Source organism: Oncorhynchus keta, chromosome 34 (genome assembly GCF_023373465.1).
Source record: "Oncorhynchus keta strain PuntledgeMale-10-30-2019 chromosome 34, Oket_V2, whole genome shotgun sequence".
Classification (NCBI taxonomy): Eukaryota; Metazoa; Chordata; class Actinopteri; order Salmoniformes; family Salmonidae; genus Oncorhynchus; species Oncorhynchus keta.
Window position 1 is genome coordinate 17,492,999 of NC_068454.1, and position 16,829 is coordinate 17,509,827.

A 16,829-nucleotide genomic window follows, 5' to 3' on the forward strand; every position below is an offset into this window, starting at 1 on the left:
TAAAGGATGGGTTCCTCTCTGCATGATGATGATGTGTAAAGGATGGGTCCCTCTCTGCATGATGATGATGTGTAAAGATGGGTTTCTCTCTGCATGATGATGATGTGTAAAAGATGGGTTTCATCTCTGCATGATGATGTGAAAGGATGGGTTCCTCTCTGCATGATGATGATGTGTAAAGGATGGGTTCCCTCTCTGCATGATGATGATGTGTAAGGATGGGTTCCTCTCTGCATGATGATGTGTAAAGATGGGTTCCTCTCTGCATGATGATGATGTGTAAAGGATGGGTTTCTCTCTGCATGATGATGATGTATAAAGGATGGGTTTCCTCTCTGCATGATGATGTGTAAAGGATGGGTTCCTCTCTGCATGATGATGTGTAAAGGATGGGTTTCCTCTCTGCATGATGATGATGTGTAAGATGGGTTTCTCTCTGCATGATGATGATGTGTAAAGATGGGTTCCTCTCTGCATGATGATGATGTGTAAAGGATGGGTTCCTCTCTGCATGATGATGATGATAAAGGATGGGTTCCTCTCTGCATGATGATGATGTAAAAGGATGGGTTCCTCTCTGCATGATGATGATGTAAAGGATGGGTTCCTCTCTGCATGATGATGATGGGTTTCTCTCTGCATGATGATGATGTAAAGGATGGGTTCCTCTCTGCATGATGATGATGTGTAAAGATGGGTTCCTCTCTCTGCATGATGATGATGTGTAAAGGATGGGTTCCTCTCTGCATGATGATGATGTGTAAAGGATGGGTTCCTCTCTGCATGATGATGATATGGGTTTCCTCTCTGCATGATGATGATGTGTAAAGGATGGGTTTCTCTCTGCATGATGATGATGTGTAAAGGATGGGTTCCTCTCTGCATGATGATGGATGTAAAGGATGGGTTCCTCTCTGCATGATGATGATGTATGATGATGATAAAGGATGGGTTCCTCTCTGCATGATGATGATGTAATGATGGGTTCCTCTCTGCATGATGATGATGTGTAAAGGATGGGTTCCTCTCTGCATGATGATGATGTATAAAGGATGGGTTCCTCTCTGCATGATGATGATGTATGATGATGAAGGATGGGTTCCTCTCTGCATGATGATGATGTGTAAAGGATGGGTTCCTCTCTGCATGATGATGTGTGTAAAGATGGGTTCCTCTCTGCATGATGATGATGTGTAAAGATGGGTTCCTCTCTGCATGATGATGATGTGTAAAGGATGGGTTTCTCTCTGCATGAATGATGATGATGATGTGTAAGGATGGGTTCTTCTCTGCATGATGATGATGTAAAAGGATGGGTTCCTCTCTGCATGATGATGTGTAAAGGATGGGTTCCTCTCTGCATGATGATGATGTAAAGGATGGGTTTCTCTCTGCATGATGATGATGTGTAAAGGATGGGTTCCTCTCTGCATGATGATGATGTGTAAAGATGGGTTTCTCTCTGCATGATGATGTGTAAAGGATGGGTTCCTCTCTGCATGATGATGATGTGTAAAGGATGGGTTTCTCTCTGCATGATGATGATGTGTAAAGGATGGGTTCCTCTCTGCATGATGATGTGTAAAGGATGGGTTCCTCTCTGCATGATGATGATGTGTAAAGATGGGTTTCTCTCTGCATGATGATGATGTGTAAAGGATGATGCATGATAAAGATGATAAAGGATGTTCCTCTCTGCATGATGATGATGTAAAAGATGGGTTTCTCTCTGCATGATGATGATGTGTAAAGGATGGGTTTCTCTCTGCATGATGATGATGTGTAAAGGATGGGTTCCTCTCTGCATGATGATGATGTGTAAAGGATGGGTTCCTCTCTGCATGATGATGATGTGTAAAGGATGGGTTTCCTCTCTGCATGTTAATGATGTGTAAAGGATGGGTTCCTCTCTGCATGTTAATGATGTGTAAAGATGGGTTTCTCTCTGCATGTTCTTGATGATGTGTAAAGGATGGGTTTCTCTCTGCATGTTAATGATGTGTAAAGGATGGGTTTCTCTCTGCATGTTAATGATGTGTAAAGGATGGGTTTCTCTCTGCATGTAATGATGTGTAAAGGATGGGTTTCCTCTCTGCATGATGATGATGTGTAAAGGATGGGTTCCTCTCTGCATGATGATGATGATGTAAAGGATGGGTTTCTCTCTGCATGATGATGATGATGTAAAGATGGGTTCCTCTCTGCATGATGATGGGATGGGTTCCTCTCTGCATGATGATGATGTGTAAAGGATGGGTCCCTCTCTGCATGATGATGATGTGTAAGGATGGGTTCCTCTCTGCATGATGATGTGTAAAGATGGGTCCCTCTCTGCATGATGATGTGTAAAGATGGGTTTCCTCTCTGCATGATGATGATGTGTAAAGGATGGGTTCCTCTCTGCATGATGATGATGTGTAAAGGATGGGTTCCTCTCTGCATGATGATGATGATGATGTGTAAAGGATGGGTTCCTCTCTGCATGATGATGTAAAGGATGGGTTTCTCTCTGCATGATGATGATGTGTAAGGATGGGTTCCTCTCTGCATGATGATGATGTGTAAAGGATGGGTTCCTCTCTGCATGATGATGATGTGTAAAGGATGGGTTTCTCTCTGCATGATGATGATGTGTAAAGGATGGGTCCCTCTCTGCATGATGATGATGTGTAAAGGATGGGTTCCTCTCTGCATGATGATGATGTGTAAAGGATGGGTTTCTCTGCATGATGATGATGTGTAAAGATGGGTTCCTCTCTGCATGATGATGTATAAAGGATGGGTTTCTCTCTGCATGATGATGTTGTAAAGGATGGGTTTCACTCTGCATGATGATGATGATGGGTTTCTCTCTGCATGATGATGATGTGTAAAGGATGGGTCCCTCTCTGCATGATGATGATGTATAAAAGATGGGTTTCCTCTCTGCATGATGATGATGTGATGATGGGTTTCTCTCTGCATGATGATGATGTGTAAGGATGGGTCCCTCTCTGCATGATGATGATGTGTAAAGGATGGGTTTCTCTGCATGATGATGATGTGTAAAGGATGGGTTTCTCTCTGCATGATGATGATGTGTAAAGGATGGGTTCCTCTCTGCATGATGATGAGGTGTAAAGGATGGGTTTCTCTCTGCATGATGATGATGTGTAAAGGATGGGTTTCTCTCTGCATGATGATGATGTGTAAAGGATGGGTTCCTCTCTGCATGATGATGATGTGTAAAGGATGGGTTTCTCTCTGCATGATGATGATGTGTAAAGGATGGGTTCCTCTCTGCATGATGATGATGTGTAAAGGATGGGTTCCTCTCTGCATGATGATGATGTATTAAGGATGGGTTCCTCTCTGCATGATAATGATGTATAAAGATGGGTTCCTCTCTGCATGATGATGATGTGTAAAGGATGGGTTCCTCTCTGCATGATGATGATGTATAAGGATGGGTTTCCTCTCTGCATGATGATGATGTAAAAGGATGGGTTCCTCTCTGCATGATGATGTGTAAAGGATGGGTTTCTCTCTGCATGAATGATGTGTAAAGGATGGGTTCCTCTCTGCATGATGATGATGTGTAAAGGATGGGTTCCTCTCTGCATGATGATGATGTGTAAAGGATGGGTTCCTCTCTGCATGATGATGATGTGTAAAGGATGGGTTCCTCTCTGCATGATGATGATGTGTAAAGGATGGGTTCCTCTCTGCATGATGATGATGTGTAAAGGATGGGTTCCTCTCTGCATGATGATGATGTGTAAAGGATGGGTTCCTCTCTGCATGATGATGTGTAAAGGATGGGTTCCTCTCTGCATGATGATGAAAGATGGGTTTCCTCTCTGCATGATGATGATGTATAAAGGATGGGTTCCTCTCTGCATGATGATGATGTTGGATGTTCCTCTCTGCATGATGATGATGTGTAAAGGATGGGTTCCTCTCTGCATGATGATGATGTGTAAAGGATGGGTTCCTCTCTGCATGATGATGATGTGTAAAGGATGGGTTCCTCTCTGCATGATGATGATGTATAAGGATGGGTTCCTCTCTGCATGATGATGATGTGTAAAGGATGGGTTTCCTCTCTGCATGATGATGATGTGTAAAGGATGGGTTCCTCTCTGCATGATGATGATGGGTTCCTCTCTGCATGTGATGATGTGTAAGATGGGTTTCTCTCTGCATGATGATGATGTGTAAAGGATGGGTTCCTCTCTGCATGATGATGATGTGTAAAGGATGGGTTCCTCTCTGCATGATGATGATGTGTAAAGGATGGGTTCCTCTCTGCATGATGATGATGTGTAAAGGATGGGTTCCTCTCTGCATGATGATGATGTGTAAAGGATGGGTTCCTCTCTGCATGATGATGATGTGTAAAGGATGGGTTCCTCTCTGCATGATGATGATGTAAAGGATGGGTTCCTCTCTGCATGATGATGATGTGTAAAGGATGGGTTCCTCTCTGCATGATGATGATGTGTAAAGGATGGGTTCCTCTCTGCATGATGATGATGTGTAAAGGATGGGTTCCTCTCTGCATGATGATGATGTGTAAAGGATGGGTTTCTCTCTGCATGTTATGATGTGTAAAGGATGGGTTTCCTCTCTGCATGATAATGATGTGTAAAGGATGGGTTTCTCTGCATGATGATGATGTATAAAGGATGGGTTTCCTCTCTGCATGTGATGATGTGTAAGGATGGGTTTCTCTCTGCATGATGATGATGTGTAAAGGATGGGTTTCTCTCTGCATGATGATGATGTGTAAAGGATGGGTTCCTCTCTGCATGATGATGTGTAAGGATGGGTTCCTCTCTGCATGATGATGATGTGTAAAGGATGGGTTTCTCTCTGCATGATGATGATGTGTAAAGGATGGGTTCCTCTCTGCATGATGATGTGTAAAGGATGGGTTCCTCTCTGCATGATGATGATGTGTAAAGGATGGGTTTCTCTCTGCATGATGATGATGTATGATGTGTGATGTGTAAGGATGGGTTCCTCTCTGCATGTTAATGATGTGTAAAGGATGATGATGATGTGTAAAGGATGGGTTCCTCTCTGCATGTTGATGATGTGTAAAGGATGGGTTTCTCTCTGCATGATGATGATGTGTAAAGGATGGGTCCCTCTCTGCATGATGATGATGATGTATAAAGGATGGGTTCCTCTCTGCATGATGATGATGATGTGTAAAGGATGGGTTCCTCTCTGCATGATGATGATGTGTAAAGGATGGGTTCCTCTCTGCATGTTAATGATGTGTAAAGGATGGGTTCCTCTCTGCATGTTAATGATGTATAAAGGATGGGTTTCTCTCTGCATGTTAATGATGTGTAAAGGATGGGTTTCTCTCTGCATGTTAATGATGTGTAAAGGATGGGTTTCTCTCTGCATGTTAATGATGTGTAAAGGATGGGTTTCTCTCTGCATGGTAATGATGTGTAAAGGATGGGTCCCTCTCTGCATGATGATGATGAGGTGTAAAGGATGGGTTCCTCTCTGCATGATGATGATGAGGTGTAAAGGATGGGTTTCTCTCTGCATGATGATGATGATGTGTAAAGGATGGGTTTCTCTCTGCATGATGATGATGATGTGTAAAGGATGGGTTCCTCTCTGCATGATGATGATGAGGTGTAAAGGATGGGTTTCTCTCTGCATGATGATGATGATGTGTAAAGGATGGGTTCCTCTCTGCATGATGATGTGTAAAGGATGGGTTCCTCTCTGCATGATGATGATGTAAAGGATGGGTTTCCTCTCTGCATGATGATGATGTGTAAAGGATGGGTTCCTCTCTGCATGATGATGATGTGTAAAGGATGGGTTTCTCTCTGCATGATGATGTGTAAAGGATGGGTTCCTCTCTGCATGATGATGATGTAAAGGATGGGTTCCTCTCTGCATGATGATGTGTAAAAGGATGGGTTTCACTCTGCATGATGATGATGTGTAAAGGATGGGTCCCTCTCTGCATGATGATGATGTGTAAAGGATGGGTTCCTCTCTGCATGATGATGATGTGTAAAGGATGGGTTTCACTCTGCATGATGATGATGTGTAAAGGATGGGTCCCTCTCTGCATGATGATGTATAAAGGATGGGTTTCACTCTGCATGATGATGATGTGTAAAGGATGGGTTTCTCTCTGCATGATGATGATGTGTAAAGGATGGGTTCCTCTCTGCATGATGATGATGTGTAAAGGATGGGTTCATCTCTGCATGATGATGATGTGTAAAGGATGGGTTTCTCTCTGCATGATGATGATGTGTAAAGGATGGGTTTCCTCTCTGCATGATGATGATGTAAAGGATGGGTTTCTCTCTGCATGATGATGATGTGTAAAGGATGGGTTTCTCTGCTGCATGATGATGTGTAAAGGATGGGTTTCATGATGATGATGTGTAAAGGATGGGTTTCTCTCTGCATGATGATGATGTGTAAAGGATGGGTTTCCTCTCTGCATGATGATGATGTATAAGGATGGGTTTCACTCTGCATGATGATGATGTGTAAAGGATGGGTTTCTCTGCTGATGATGATGATGTAAAGGATGGGTTCCTCTCTGCATGATGATGATGTATAAAGGATGGGTTTCTCTCTGCATGATGATGATTTGTAAAGGATGGGTTTCTCTCTGCATGTTAATGATGTATAAAGGATGGGTTTCTCTCTGCATGTTAATGATGTGTAAAGGATGGGTTTCTCTCTGCATGTTAATGATGTGTAAAGGATGGGTTCCTCTCTGCATGTTAATGATGTGTAAAGGATGGGTTTCTCTCTGCATGATGATGATGTGTAAAGGATGGGTTTCTCTCTGCATGAATGATGTGTAAAGGATGGGTTTCTCTCTGCATGTTAATGATGTGTAAAGGATGGGTTTCTCTCTGCATGATGATGATTTGTAATGGATGGGTTTCTCTCTGCATGTTAATGATGTATAAAGGATGGGTTTCTCTCTGCATGTTAATGATGTGTAAAGGATGGGTTTCTCTCTGCATGCATGTTAATGATGTGTAAAGGATGGGTTCCTCTCTGCATGTTGATGTGTAAAGATGGGTTCCTCTCTGCATGTTAATGATGTGTAAAGATGGGTTTCTCTCTGCATGTTAATGATGTGTAAAGGATGGGTTTCTCTCTGCATGTTAATGATGTGTAAAGGATGGGTTTCCTCTCTGCATGTTAATGATGTATAAAGGATGGGTTTCTCTCTGCATGTTAATGATGTGTAAAGGATGGGTTTCTCTCTGCATGTTAATGATGTGTAAAGGATGGGTTTCTCTCTGCATGTTAATGATGTGTAAAGGATGGGTTTCCTCTCTGCATGTTAATGATGTATAAAGGATGGGTTTCTCTCTGCATGTTAATGATGTGTAAAGGATGGGTTTCTCTCTGCATGTTAATGATGTGTAAAGGATGGGTTTCTCTCTGCATGTTAATGATGTGTAAAGGATGGGTTCCTCTCTGCATGTTAATGATGTGTAAAGGATGGGTTCCTCTCTGCATGTTAATGATGTGTAAAGGATGGGTTTCTCTCTGCATGTTAATGATGTGTAAAGGATGGGTTTCTCTCTGCATGTTAATGATGTGTAAAGGATGGGTTTCTCTCTGCATGATGATGATGTGTAAAGGATGGGTTCCTCTCTGCATGTTAATGATGTGTAAAGGATGGGTTCCTCTCTGCATGTTAATGATGTGTAAAGGATGGGTTTCTCTCTGCATGTTAATGATGTGTAAAGGATGGGTTTCTCTCTGCATGTTAATGATGTAAAAGATGGGTTTCTCTCTGCATGTTAATGATGTGTAAAGGATGGGTTTCTCTCTGCATGTTAATGATGTGTAAAGGATGGGTTTCTCTCTGCATGTTAATGATGTGTAAAGGATGGGTTTCTCTCTGCATGTTGATGATGTGTAAAGGATGGGTTCCTCTCTGCATGTTAATGATGTGTAAAGGATGGGTTCCTCTCTGCATGTTAATGATGTATAAAGGATGGGTTTCTCTCTGCATGTTAATGATGTGTAAAGGATGGGTTTCTCTCTGCATGTTAATGATGTGTAAAGGATGGGTTTCTCTCTGCATGTTAATGATGTGTAAAGGATGGGTTTCTCTCTGCATGTTAATGATGTGTAAAGGATGGGTTTCACTCTGCATGATGATGATGTGTAAAGGATGGGTTCCTCTCTGCATGTTAATGATGTGTAAAGGATGGGTTCCTCTCTGCATGTTAATGATGTGTAAAGGATGGGTTCCTCTCTGCATGTTAATGATGTATAAAGGATGGGTTTCTCTCTGCATGTTAATGATGTGTAAAGGATGGGTTTCTCTCTGCATGTTAATGATGTGTAAAGGATGGGTTTCTCTCTGCATGGTAATGATGTGTAAAGGATGGGTTTCTCTCTGCATGTTAATGATGTGTAAAGGATGGGTTCCTCTCTGCATGTTAATGATGTATAAAGGATGGGTTTCTCTCTGCATGTTAATGATGTGTAAATGATGGGTTTCTCTCTGCATGTTAATGATGTGTAAAGGATGGGTTTCTCTCTGCATGTTAATGATGTGTAAAGGATGGGTTTCTCTCTGCATGGTAATGATGTGTAAAGGATGGGTTTCTCTCTGCATGTTAATGATGTGTAAAGGATGGGTTCCTCTCTGCATGTTAATGATGTATAAAGGATGGGTTTCTCTCTGCATGTTAATGATGTGTAAAGGATGGGTTTCTCTCTGCATGTTAATGATGTGTAAAGGATGGGTTTCTCTCTGCATGTTAATGATGTGTAAAGGATGGGTTTCTCTCTGCATGTTAATGATGTGTAAAGGATGGGTTTCTCTCTGCATGAATGTATATAGACTTTCTTTTTTTCCAATTGTGTTAATGACTGTACGCTTGTTCTGTGTTGTTGTTTCTCTCACACTGCTTTGCTTTATCTTGGCCAGGTTTCAGTTGTAAATGAGAACTTGTTCTCAACTAGCTTACCTGGTTAAATAAAGGTGAAATATATATAATATTAAATGTGTATGATATTTATATATGCATGATCATGTGTAAAGGATGGCATGCCTGAGGCAGTGTGTGAGATATCATCTATCAATACTTGATACACACATCACAGTGAGGTGAGAACGACTGAGATCTATTCAGACATGCTTAACCATTGGTTTGACAGTAAACACGTCATAGCTCTGTGCTATATTGCATTGCTCCTCTCATCAACTCCCTCTCTGTACTAGGAGAAGAGGTAAATGCCAGTGTTTTATCCTCAGTAAAGAGGATATGGGGATGGCAACACTGATTGAAAAGCATGATAGCAAGAGATACAGTAGATACAGTGAGAGAGAGAGAGAGAGAGAGAGAGAGAGAGAGAGAGAGAGAGAGAGAGAGAGAGAGAGAGAGAGAGAGAGAGAGAGAGAGAGAGATACACAGGGAGAGTTAAAACCACAGCCAGGCCAAAAGGCACAAATCCACATACTCCACTCCAAACTTTATACATACACCCCCACCACTGTAATGACCACCTGTCTGGCATCAAAGGTCAGATAAGGATCAGGGAAAGGTCAGGGAGACGTGAGAGCTAGCGAAGGAGAAAAATAAGCCTAATTAACTACAGTAATAGGCTACCGTCCATGGGCTTAGAGGGAGAGTTGTTTACGCAGGATAGTGAAATATTAGCCTGTTATGTGTGTCAGTGAAATACCAGTTCTATGGTTACAGGGATCGCTGAGTTCACTGCATGATTGTATGAGCTAACGTTGCTGTGACTGAAGCAAACAGCAACTTGCAACAGTAGTGACCCATAAACAACTGAACACCACATTACTGACCTCCGTACAGTTACTAATAGACAGCAGTGGTGGAATCAAGAGATGAATGCAACTTAATTGTAGGCTACATATTTTGTTTTTAATTAGTTAACCTAGCCTAATTCCATAACCATTTTATTTAACCTATAAACATACTTGTAATATAAAGTGTTTCAGAGACGGTGCGATGAGGGTGTCACCTGCTCTCTGAATGTGCCTGTTGATGATAACGCTGAGCTTTCATTATCGTGTCTAGTTGGTATGCAGTGCCAGACCCAGCCTCCAGTGAAGTGGGTAGGGACTGTAATCAGGTGTGGAGTGCTGAGGAGACTTAGCACAGCAGAGGAAGTCTCTGTCACCATGTACTCAAATGCACTTACAGTATGTATACACTCATAAACAAAGGCTAGCATACACACACACAAGTCATTGCATGGGTGATTTTCTTATTAGAGCGGACATTTGGTGTCCCCCGATCTATTTACCCAACACTTTCACCCCGATCCTTGAGGGAGGAAAACCTGACATTCCTGCCTATAAACACACTAGTGTGTGTGTGAGGGATGAGGTATGGATAGTGCACTAGAGAGGTAACAGAAAGGAAGAGAGACTTTATAGGAAAACACTATAGAGAAGAAACCTGGTCTGTGGGTAATAGAGGAACAAAGAAGGAAAATAACCATTCTAAATATGAAGACATTCTCTTTGTCAGCACCCGACCATAGAGCCCCAGTAATGTCATTAAATAATGGAACGTGTCAGCAAGATTTTAACGCGACCACTTCCCTTTCCCTCATACCCCCCCTCACCCCCCGTCCTCATCATCCCATCCCTATCCTACAATCAATCTTCATCCCTGTGAGAAACACAATCAAATCAGTCATCTAAAAGGCATTAATGAATCCATGCACTGACGTGCCATCACTTTGAGCTGCAGTCTGATAAATAGGGCCAAAAGTACCTGTTTATCTTGAGAGAGAGAGAGAGAGAGAGAGAGAGAGAGAGAGAGAGAGAGAGAGAGAGAGAGAGAGAGAGTCTAGAGAGGAATGAACAGAGTTTCCCATGCCAATAAAGCCCTTAGTCAATACTGGTCTATAAACTATCCGAATTGAGTCAATACTGGTCTATAAACTATCCGAGAGTCAATACTGGTCTATAAACTATCCGGTAGTCAATACTGGTCTATAAACTATCTGGTAGTCAATACTGGTCTATAAACTATCCGGTAGTCAATACTGGTCTATAAACTATCCGGTAGTCAATACTGGTCTATAAACTATCCGGTAGTCAATACTGGTCTATAAACTATCCGGTAGTCAATACTGGTCTATAAACTATCCGGTAGTCTATACTGGTCTATAAACTATCCGGTAGTCTATACTGGTCTATAAACTATCCGGTAGTCTATACTGGTCTATAAACTATTTCAGCAGTCAATACTGGCCTATAAACTATCCAGTAGTCAATACTGGTCTATAAACTATCCAGCAGTCTATACTGGTCTATAAACTATCCAGTAGTCTATACTGGTCTATAAACTATCCAGTAGTCTATACTGGTCTATAAACTAACCATTAGTCTATACTGGTCTATAAACTATTCAGTAGTCAATACTGGTCTATAAACTGTCCAGTAGTCTATACTGGTCTATAAACTAACCAGCAGTCTATACTGGTCTATAAACTAACCAGTAGTCAATACTGGTCTATAAACTATCTAGTAGTCTATACTGGTCTATAAACTAACCAGTAGTCTATACTGGTCTATAAACTATTCAGTAGTCAATACTGGTCTATAAACTATTCTGTAGTCAATACTGGTCTATGAACTAACCAGTAGTCAATACTGTTTTTTAAACTAGCCAGACAATAGCGGTCTATAAACTAGCCAGACAATAGCGGTCTATAAACTAGCCAGACAATAGCCGTCTATAAACTAGCCAGACAATAGCCGTCTATAAACTAGCCAGACAATAGCGGTCTAAAAACTAGCCAGACAATAGCAGTCTATAAACTAGACAGACAATAGCGGTCTATAAACTAGCCAGACAATAGCGGTCTATAAACTAGCCAGACAATAGCGGTCTAAAAACTAGCCAGACAATAGCAGTCTATAAACTAGACAGACAATAGCAGTCTATAAACTAGCCAGACAATAGCGGTCTATAAACTAGCCAGACAATAGCGGTCTATAAACTAGCCAGACAATAGCGGTCTAAAAACTAGCCAGACAATAGCGGTCTAAAAACTAGCCAGACAATAGCCGTCTATAAACTAGCCAGACAATAGCCGTCTATAAACTAGCCACCAAATACTGATTTATAAACTGTTCATTAAAAATGATTGATTCCTAGCCAATTGTTAAACATTCCACCTTCCCATACAAGATTAAGGCTGAATATCATTTTCGAAATTTGTTAATTCACTAATCAAATTCTTGTTCACCTCCATGGATCTGACAGGAGTGGATAGGTGAATGTACAGTGCCATGACAGTCAGTACCTGTCCATATTTGGCAGCCAGGTGGAGAGGTGTCCAATAGCTGTTGTCGGAGGGCTGAGGGTCCACCCCGTGCTCCAGCAGCACAGACACCACCTCTCTGTAGCCGCTAGCACACGCTATGTGGAGCTAGAGAGAGAATGATAGAGTGATAGAGAGAGAAGGAGAGAGTGATAGAGAGAGAAGGAGAGAGATGGTTAAATAAACACATTACACAGACAAACCCTCTGTATTCATAAATCAATATAGAGTAAGAGAGTGTGATAAAGGGAGAGCGAGAGAGAGAGTAAAGCGCCTTGAATTGAATTTAGAGAGAGAGAGAGAGAGAGAGAGAGAGAGAGAGAGAGAGAGAGAGAGAGAGAGAGAGAGAGAGAGAGAGAAAGAAAAACTGAGCTACACTTCCTAACCTCGTGCCAAATGTATGACCATATTAGATTCACATATTTACCTCAGATTACACAGATACACAAAGAATTCAAAAACAAATCCAATTTTGATAAACTCCCATATGGGTGAACTACCACAGTGTGTCGTCACAGCAGCAAGATTTTTGACCTGTTGCCACAAGAAAAGGTCAACCACTGAAGAACAAACACCATTCTAAATAGAACCAATATCCCTTTTGTCCTTCAACTATTTGCACATAACATGTCATTTGTAATGTCTTTATTATTTTGGAACTTTTGTGACTGTAATGTTTGCTGTACATTTAGCCTTGCTACTTCTATTAAATACCGTTTAAAAAAATAAAGTTCATTTTTATTGTTTATTTCACTTTTATTAATTATCTACTTCACTTTTTTTGCAAATGTTAACAAGAGAGAAAGAGACAGAGACCCACTAACACCTCTCTCAGACCACAGTAAAATCACAGTGTATCTGAGAAGAGTAGAGCCCAACCATGAAGCATCACGGCCCAATAAATTACATGGGAGTACAGACATCTACCAAAAAGCAATTAGTAGCCAAAAAATACAATCTCTCCTGGACAACTTTTTAGCCTTAACATTCCCCTTCAGCAATGAAGGTGTACATTTGGCCATTTGGAACATAAACTTGGGGGAGGAACCACAGTCCTAGACAGGTTTCCCCTTTTGTTTTGTGCGTGATTGTCATTGTCAACTGGTTTGATTTTGTGCTCTGGATATTTAAGTTTATCGTTGTTGGAACGTTGCTTATTTTGAGTAAAGCTCAGATTTTTACTCATACCTGTGTCCTGCGCCTGACTCCGCCTTATCCATTCACCTAGAACATTGACAGAATCACGCACCACAACTATGGAGTCAGCAGGTGGACCCAGCCCTCATCTACCTGTGGAGGAGCGCGTCCAGCAGCACGCGACTATGTTACAGTCTTGGTACAGCCATGGATCACGTGCTGCAAACCATGGAACGATGGGAGAGAGGGGTTTTCTGGCAACCCCATCATCATCACCCCAGCTCCCACAACAACCTACACCGATGTCCACCCCTCCTTCACCAGGATCCAGTAGGATTCGGCTCTCGCTCCCGGGGGCGAATGACAGAACGGCTGCCGGGTACCAGGGGTTCCTACTCCAGCTGGAGCTCTACCTGGCAACCGTTCAGCCAGCCCCTTTGGGACGCGAGAGAGTGAGCGCCCTCATCTCCTGTCTGACTGGTAAAGCACTGGAATGGGCCAACGCCATCTGGGGAAGGGAAGGACTGACGTTGGACAATTAGGAGGATTTCACCGCGAGGCGGGGGGACGCTTGTATCATCTCAGACAGGGGATGAGGAGCGGGGCGGGGGAACGGTTGTATCATCTCAGACAGGGGATGAGGAGCGCGGCGGGGGAACACTTGTATCATCTCAGACAGGGGATGAGGAGCGCGGCGGGGGAACACTTGTATCATCTCAGACTGGGGATGAGGAGCGCGGCGGAGGAACACTTGTATCATCTCAGACAGGGGTTGAGGAGCGCAAAAGATTTCGCGCTGGACTTTCGAACTCTGGCCGCCGGCGCGGGATGGAATGAGCGGGCCCTGATCGACCACTACAGGTGTAGTTTACACGAGGACGTTCGTAGGGAGCTAGCCTGCAGGGACACCACCCTTAACCTTGACCAGCTGGTGGACCTATCCATCTGACTGGATAACCTGTTGGCCTCCCGCGGACGTCCGGATCGGGGTCCGTCAGTTACATCCCCCAGCACTTCCGATCCAACGCCGATGGAGCTGGGAGGTGCTGCTATGAGGGGGACCGGAGGGGGGGCCATTCCCTGCAACACCTGTAGCCACAGAGGGCACACTGCTGGTCGGTGCTGGGGTGGTTCCCCAGGGAGTCGAAGTAGCAGGCTCATCCCAGGTGAGTAGGCACCCAACTCACCAGGAGCTCCCTGTTGCGCACATGTGGTTGTATATAGAATTTCCTGAGTTTTCCCTGCGTTCCCAGCATAAGACGCAAGTAGATTCAGGCGCAGCTGGGAACTCATTGACCATTCCCTTGCACTTAGATTAGGCATCCGTATTGTTCCTGTTGATGTTCCCTTACCTGTACATGCCTTAGATAGTGGTCCTTTGGGGTCAGGGCTAATTAGGGAGGTCACAGCTCCACTCTGTATGATAACGCAGGAGGGTCATGAGGAGAAAATTAGTCTCTTCCTGATCGACTCTCCTCTGTTTCCTGCTGTGTTGGGCCTTCCCTGGTTGGCCTCTCATGACCCCACTATTTCGTGGCAACAGAGGGCTCTCAAGGGATGGTCCCGTCAGTGCTCATGGAGGTGTGTAGTTGTTGGGTGCAACTACGGTGGAGAGTCCAAACCAGGTCTCCACCATGCACATTCCCCCCGAATAAGCCAATTTGGCACTTGCCTTCTGTAAAAAGAAGGCAACTCGATTACCACCCCATCGACGGGGGGATTGTGCGATAAATCTCCTGGTAGACGCAGCACTTCCCAGGAGTCAAGTGTATCCTCTGTCACAGGAGGCGACGGCGGCTATGGAAACATATGTCACCAAATCTCTGGGGCATGGATACATTCGGCTTCACCTGCCTCCTCAAGTTTCTTTTTTGTGAAGAAGAAGGATGTAGGTTTACGTCCGTGTATTGACTATCGAGGTATAAATCAGATCACGGTAAAGTACAGTTACCCACTGCCTCTCATAGCCAGGGTGACAGTCATTGCACGGGGCGTGCTTCTTCACAAAATTGGACCTCAGGAGCGCTTACAACCTGGTGAGTATCCGGGGCGGGAGATGAGTGGAAGACGGCATTTAGCACCACTTCTGGGCACTATGAGTACCTCGTCATGCTGTACGGGTTGATGAATGCTCCATCAGTCTTCCAATCTTTTGTAGATGAGATTTTCAGGGACCTGCAGGGGCAGGGTGTAGTGGTGTATATAGATGACATTCTAATATACTCCGCTACACGCGCCGAGCATGTGTCCCTGGTATGCAGGGTGCTTGGTCAACTGTTGGAGCATGACCTGTACGTCAAGGCTGAGAAATGTCTGTTCTTCCAACAGTCCGTCTCCTTCCTAGGCCTTTCGGTGTCAGGGGTGGAGATGGAGAATGACTGCATTTCAGCAGTGTGTAATTGGCCGACTCCAACCACGGTAAAGGAGGTGCAGTGGTTCTTAGGGTTTGCCAACTATTACCAGAGGTTTATCCGGGGTTTTGGTGGACAGGGCTTTTAGTCACCTGAAGGCTCTGTTTACCTCGGCTCCCATGCTGGCTCATTCTGATCCCTCCTTGGCATTCATAGTTGAGGTGGAACCGTCTGAGGCTGGGATAGGGGCTGTGCTGTCTCAGCGCTCGGGTACGCCACTAAAGCTCCGCCCCTGTGCTTTCTTTTCGAAGAAGCTCAGCCCGGCGGAGCGAAACTATGATGTGGGGACCGGGAGCTGTTGGCTGTTGTCGGGGCTCTGTAAGACGACCTGTCGTGTCGTGTCCCTTGTATATATCGTTTTATTTTTAGTTTTTACATATTTTTCTTCGCATATCTTTTAAAACATTTTGCTAAACCTCAGCTTCCAAATACTCTCCTGGATGATTACTCCTGGCTAGCGTTTCCACCCACTTAGCTTGAAGCTAGCCCGGCCAGAGCCCCTGTGCTACCACCGTAGCATACTCCTGGGCTACAATACCCGGACCCACGACCGGTCTATCGATGTCACCGCATGAAGAGGAATAAACAGACTCACCCCATCGCGACGTCCCCCAAAGGCTAACTCTCTAGCCCTTGCTATCTCCTTGCTTGCTAATTCGGCCTGCTAACTGCTAGCTTGTTTAGCCCCGGTCTGCTAACTGCTTCCTTGTTTAGCCCCGGCCTACTAACTGTTAGCTTGTTAGCACAGGCCTGCTAACCGTCTGAATCGACGTGTCCCAAACACTCACTGGACCCATATTTAGTTTCTATCTCTTTTCGATTTTTAATTTGTTTATACCTTCCGGTAACCTGCCTCGCCCAATGTGATATGGAATCGCTATTATTTTTAATTTTTAGAACACACTCAAGAACCTCCAGAAGCTAACCAGCTAACTAGCTACACGCTATTTAGTC

The 16,829-nt window shown here is 43.7% G+C and overlaps 1 protein-coding gene across 1 annotated transcript in view; it reads right to left on the reverse strand.

Moving 5' to 3' along the window:
• LOC118366619 (unconventional myosin-XVI-like) overlaps positions 1–16,829 on the reverse strand; it is a 332,663-nt gene that overhangs the window by 213,938 nt on the left and 101,896 nt on the right. The window contains exon 7 of the mRNA XM_052493304.1: positions 12,310–12,435. Coding sequence (XP_052349264.1) covers positions 12,310–12,435 — 126 coding nt within the window. The remainder of the gene's footprint in view (positions 1–12,309; positions 12,436–16,829) is intronic.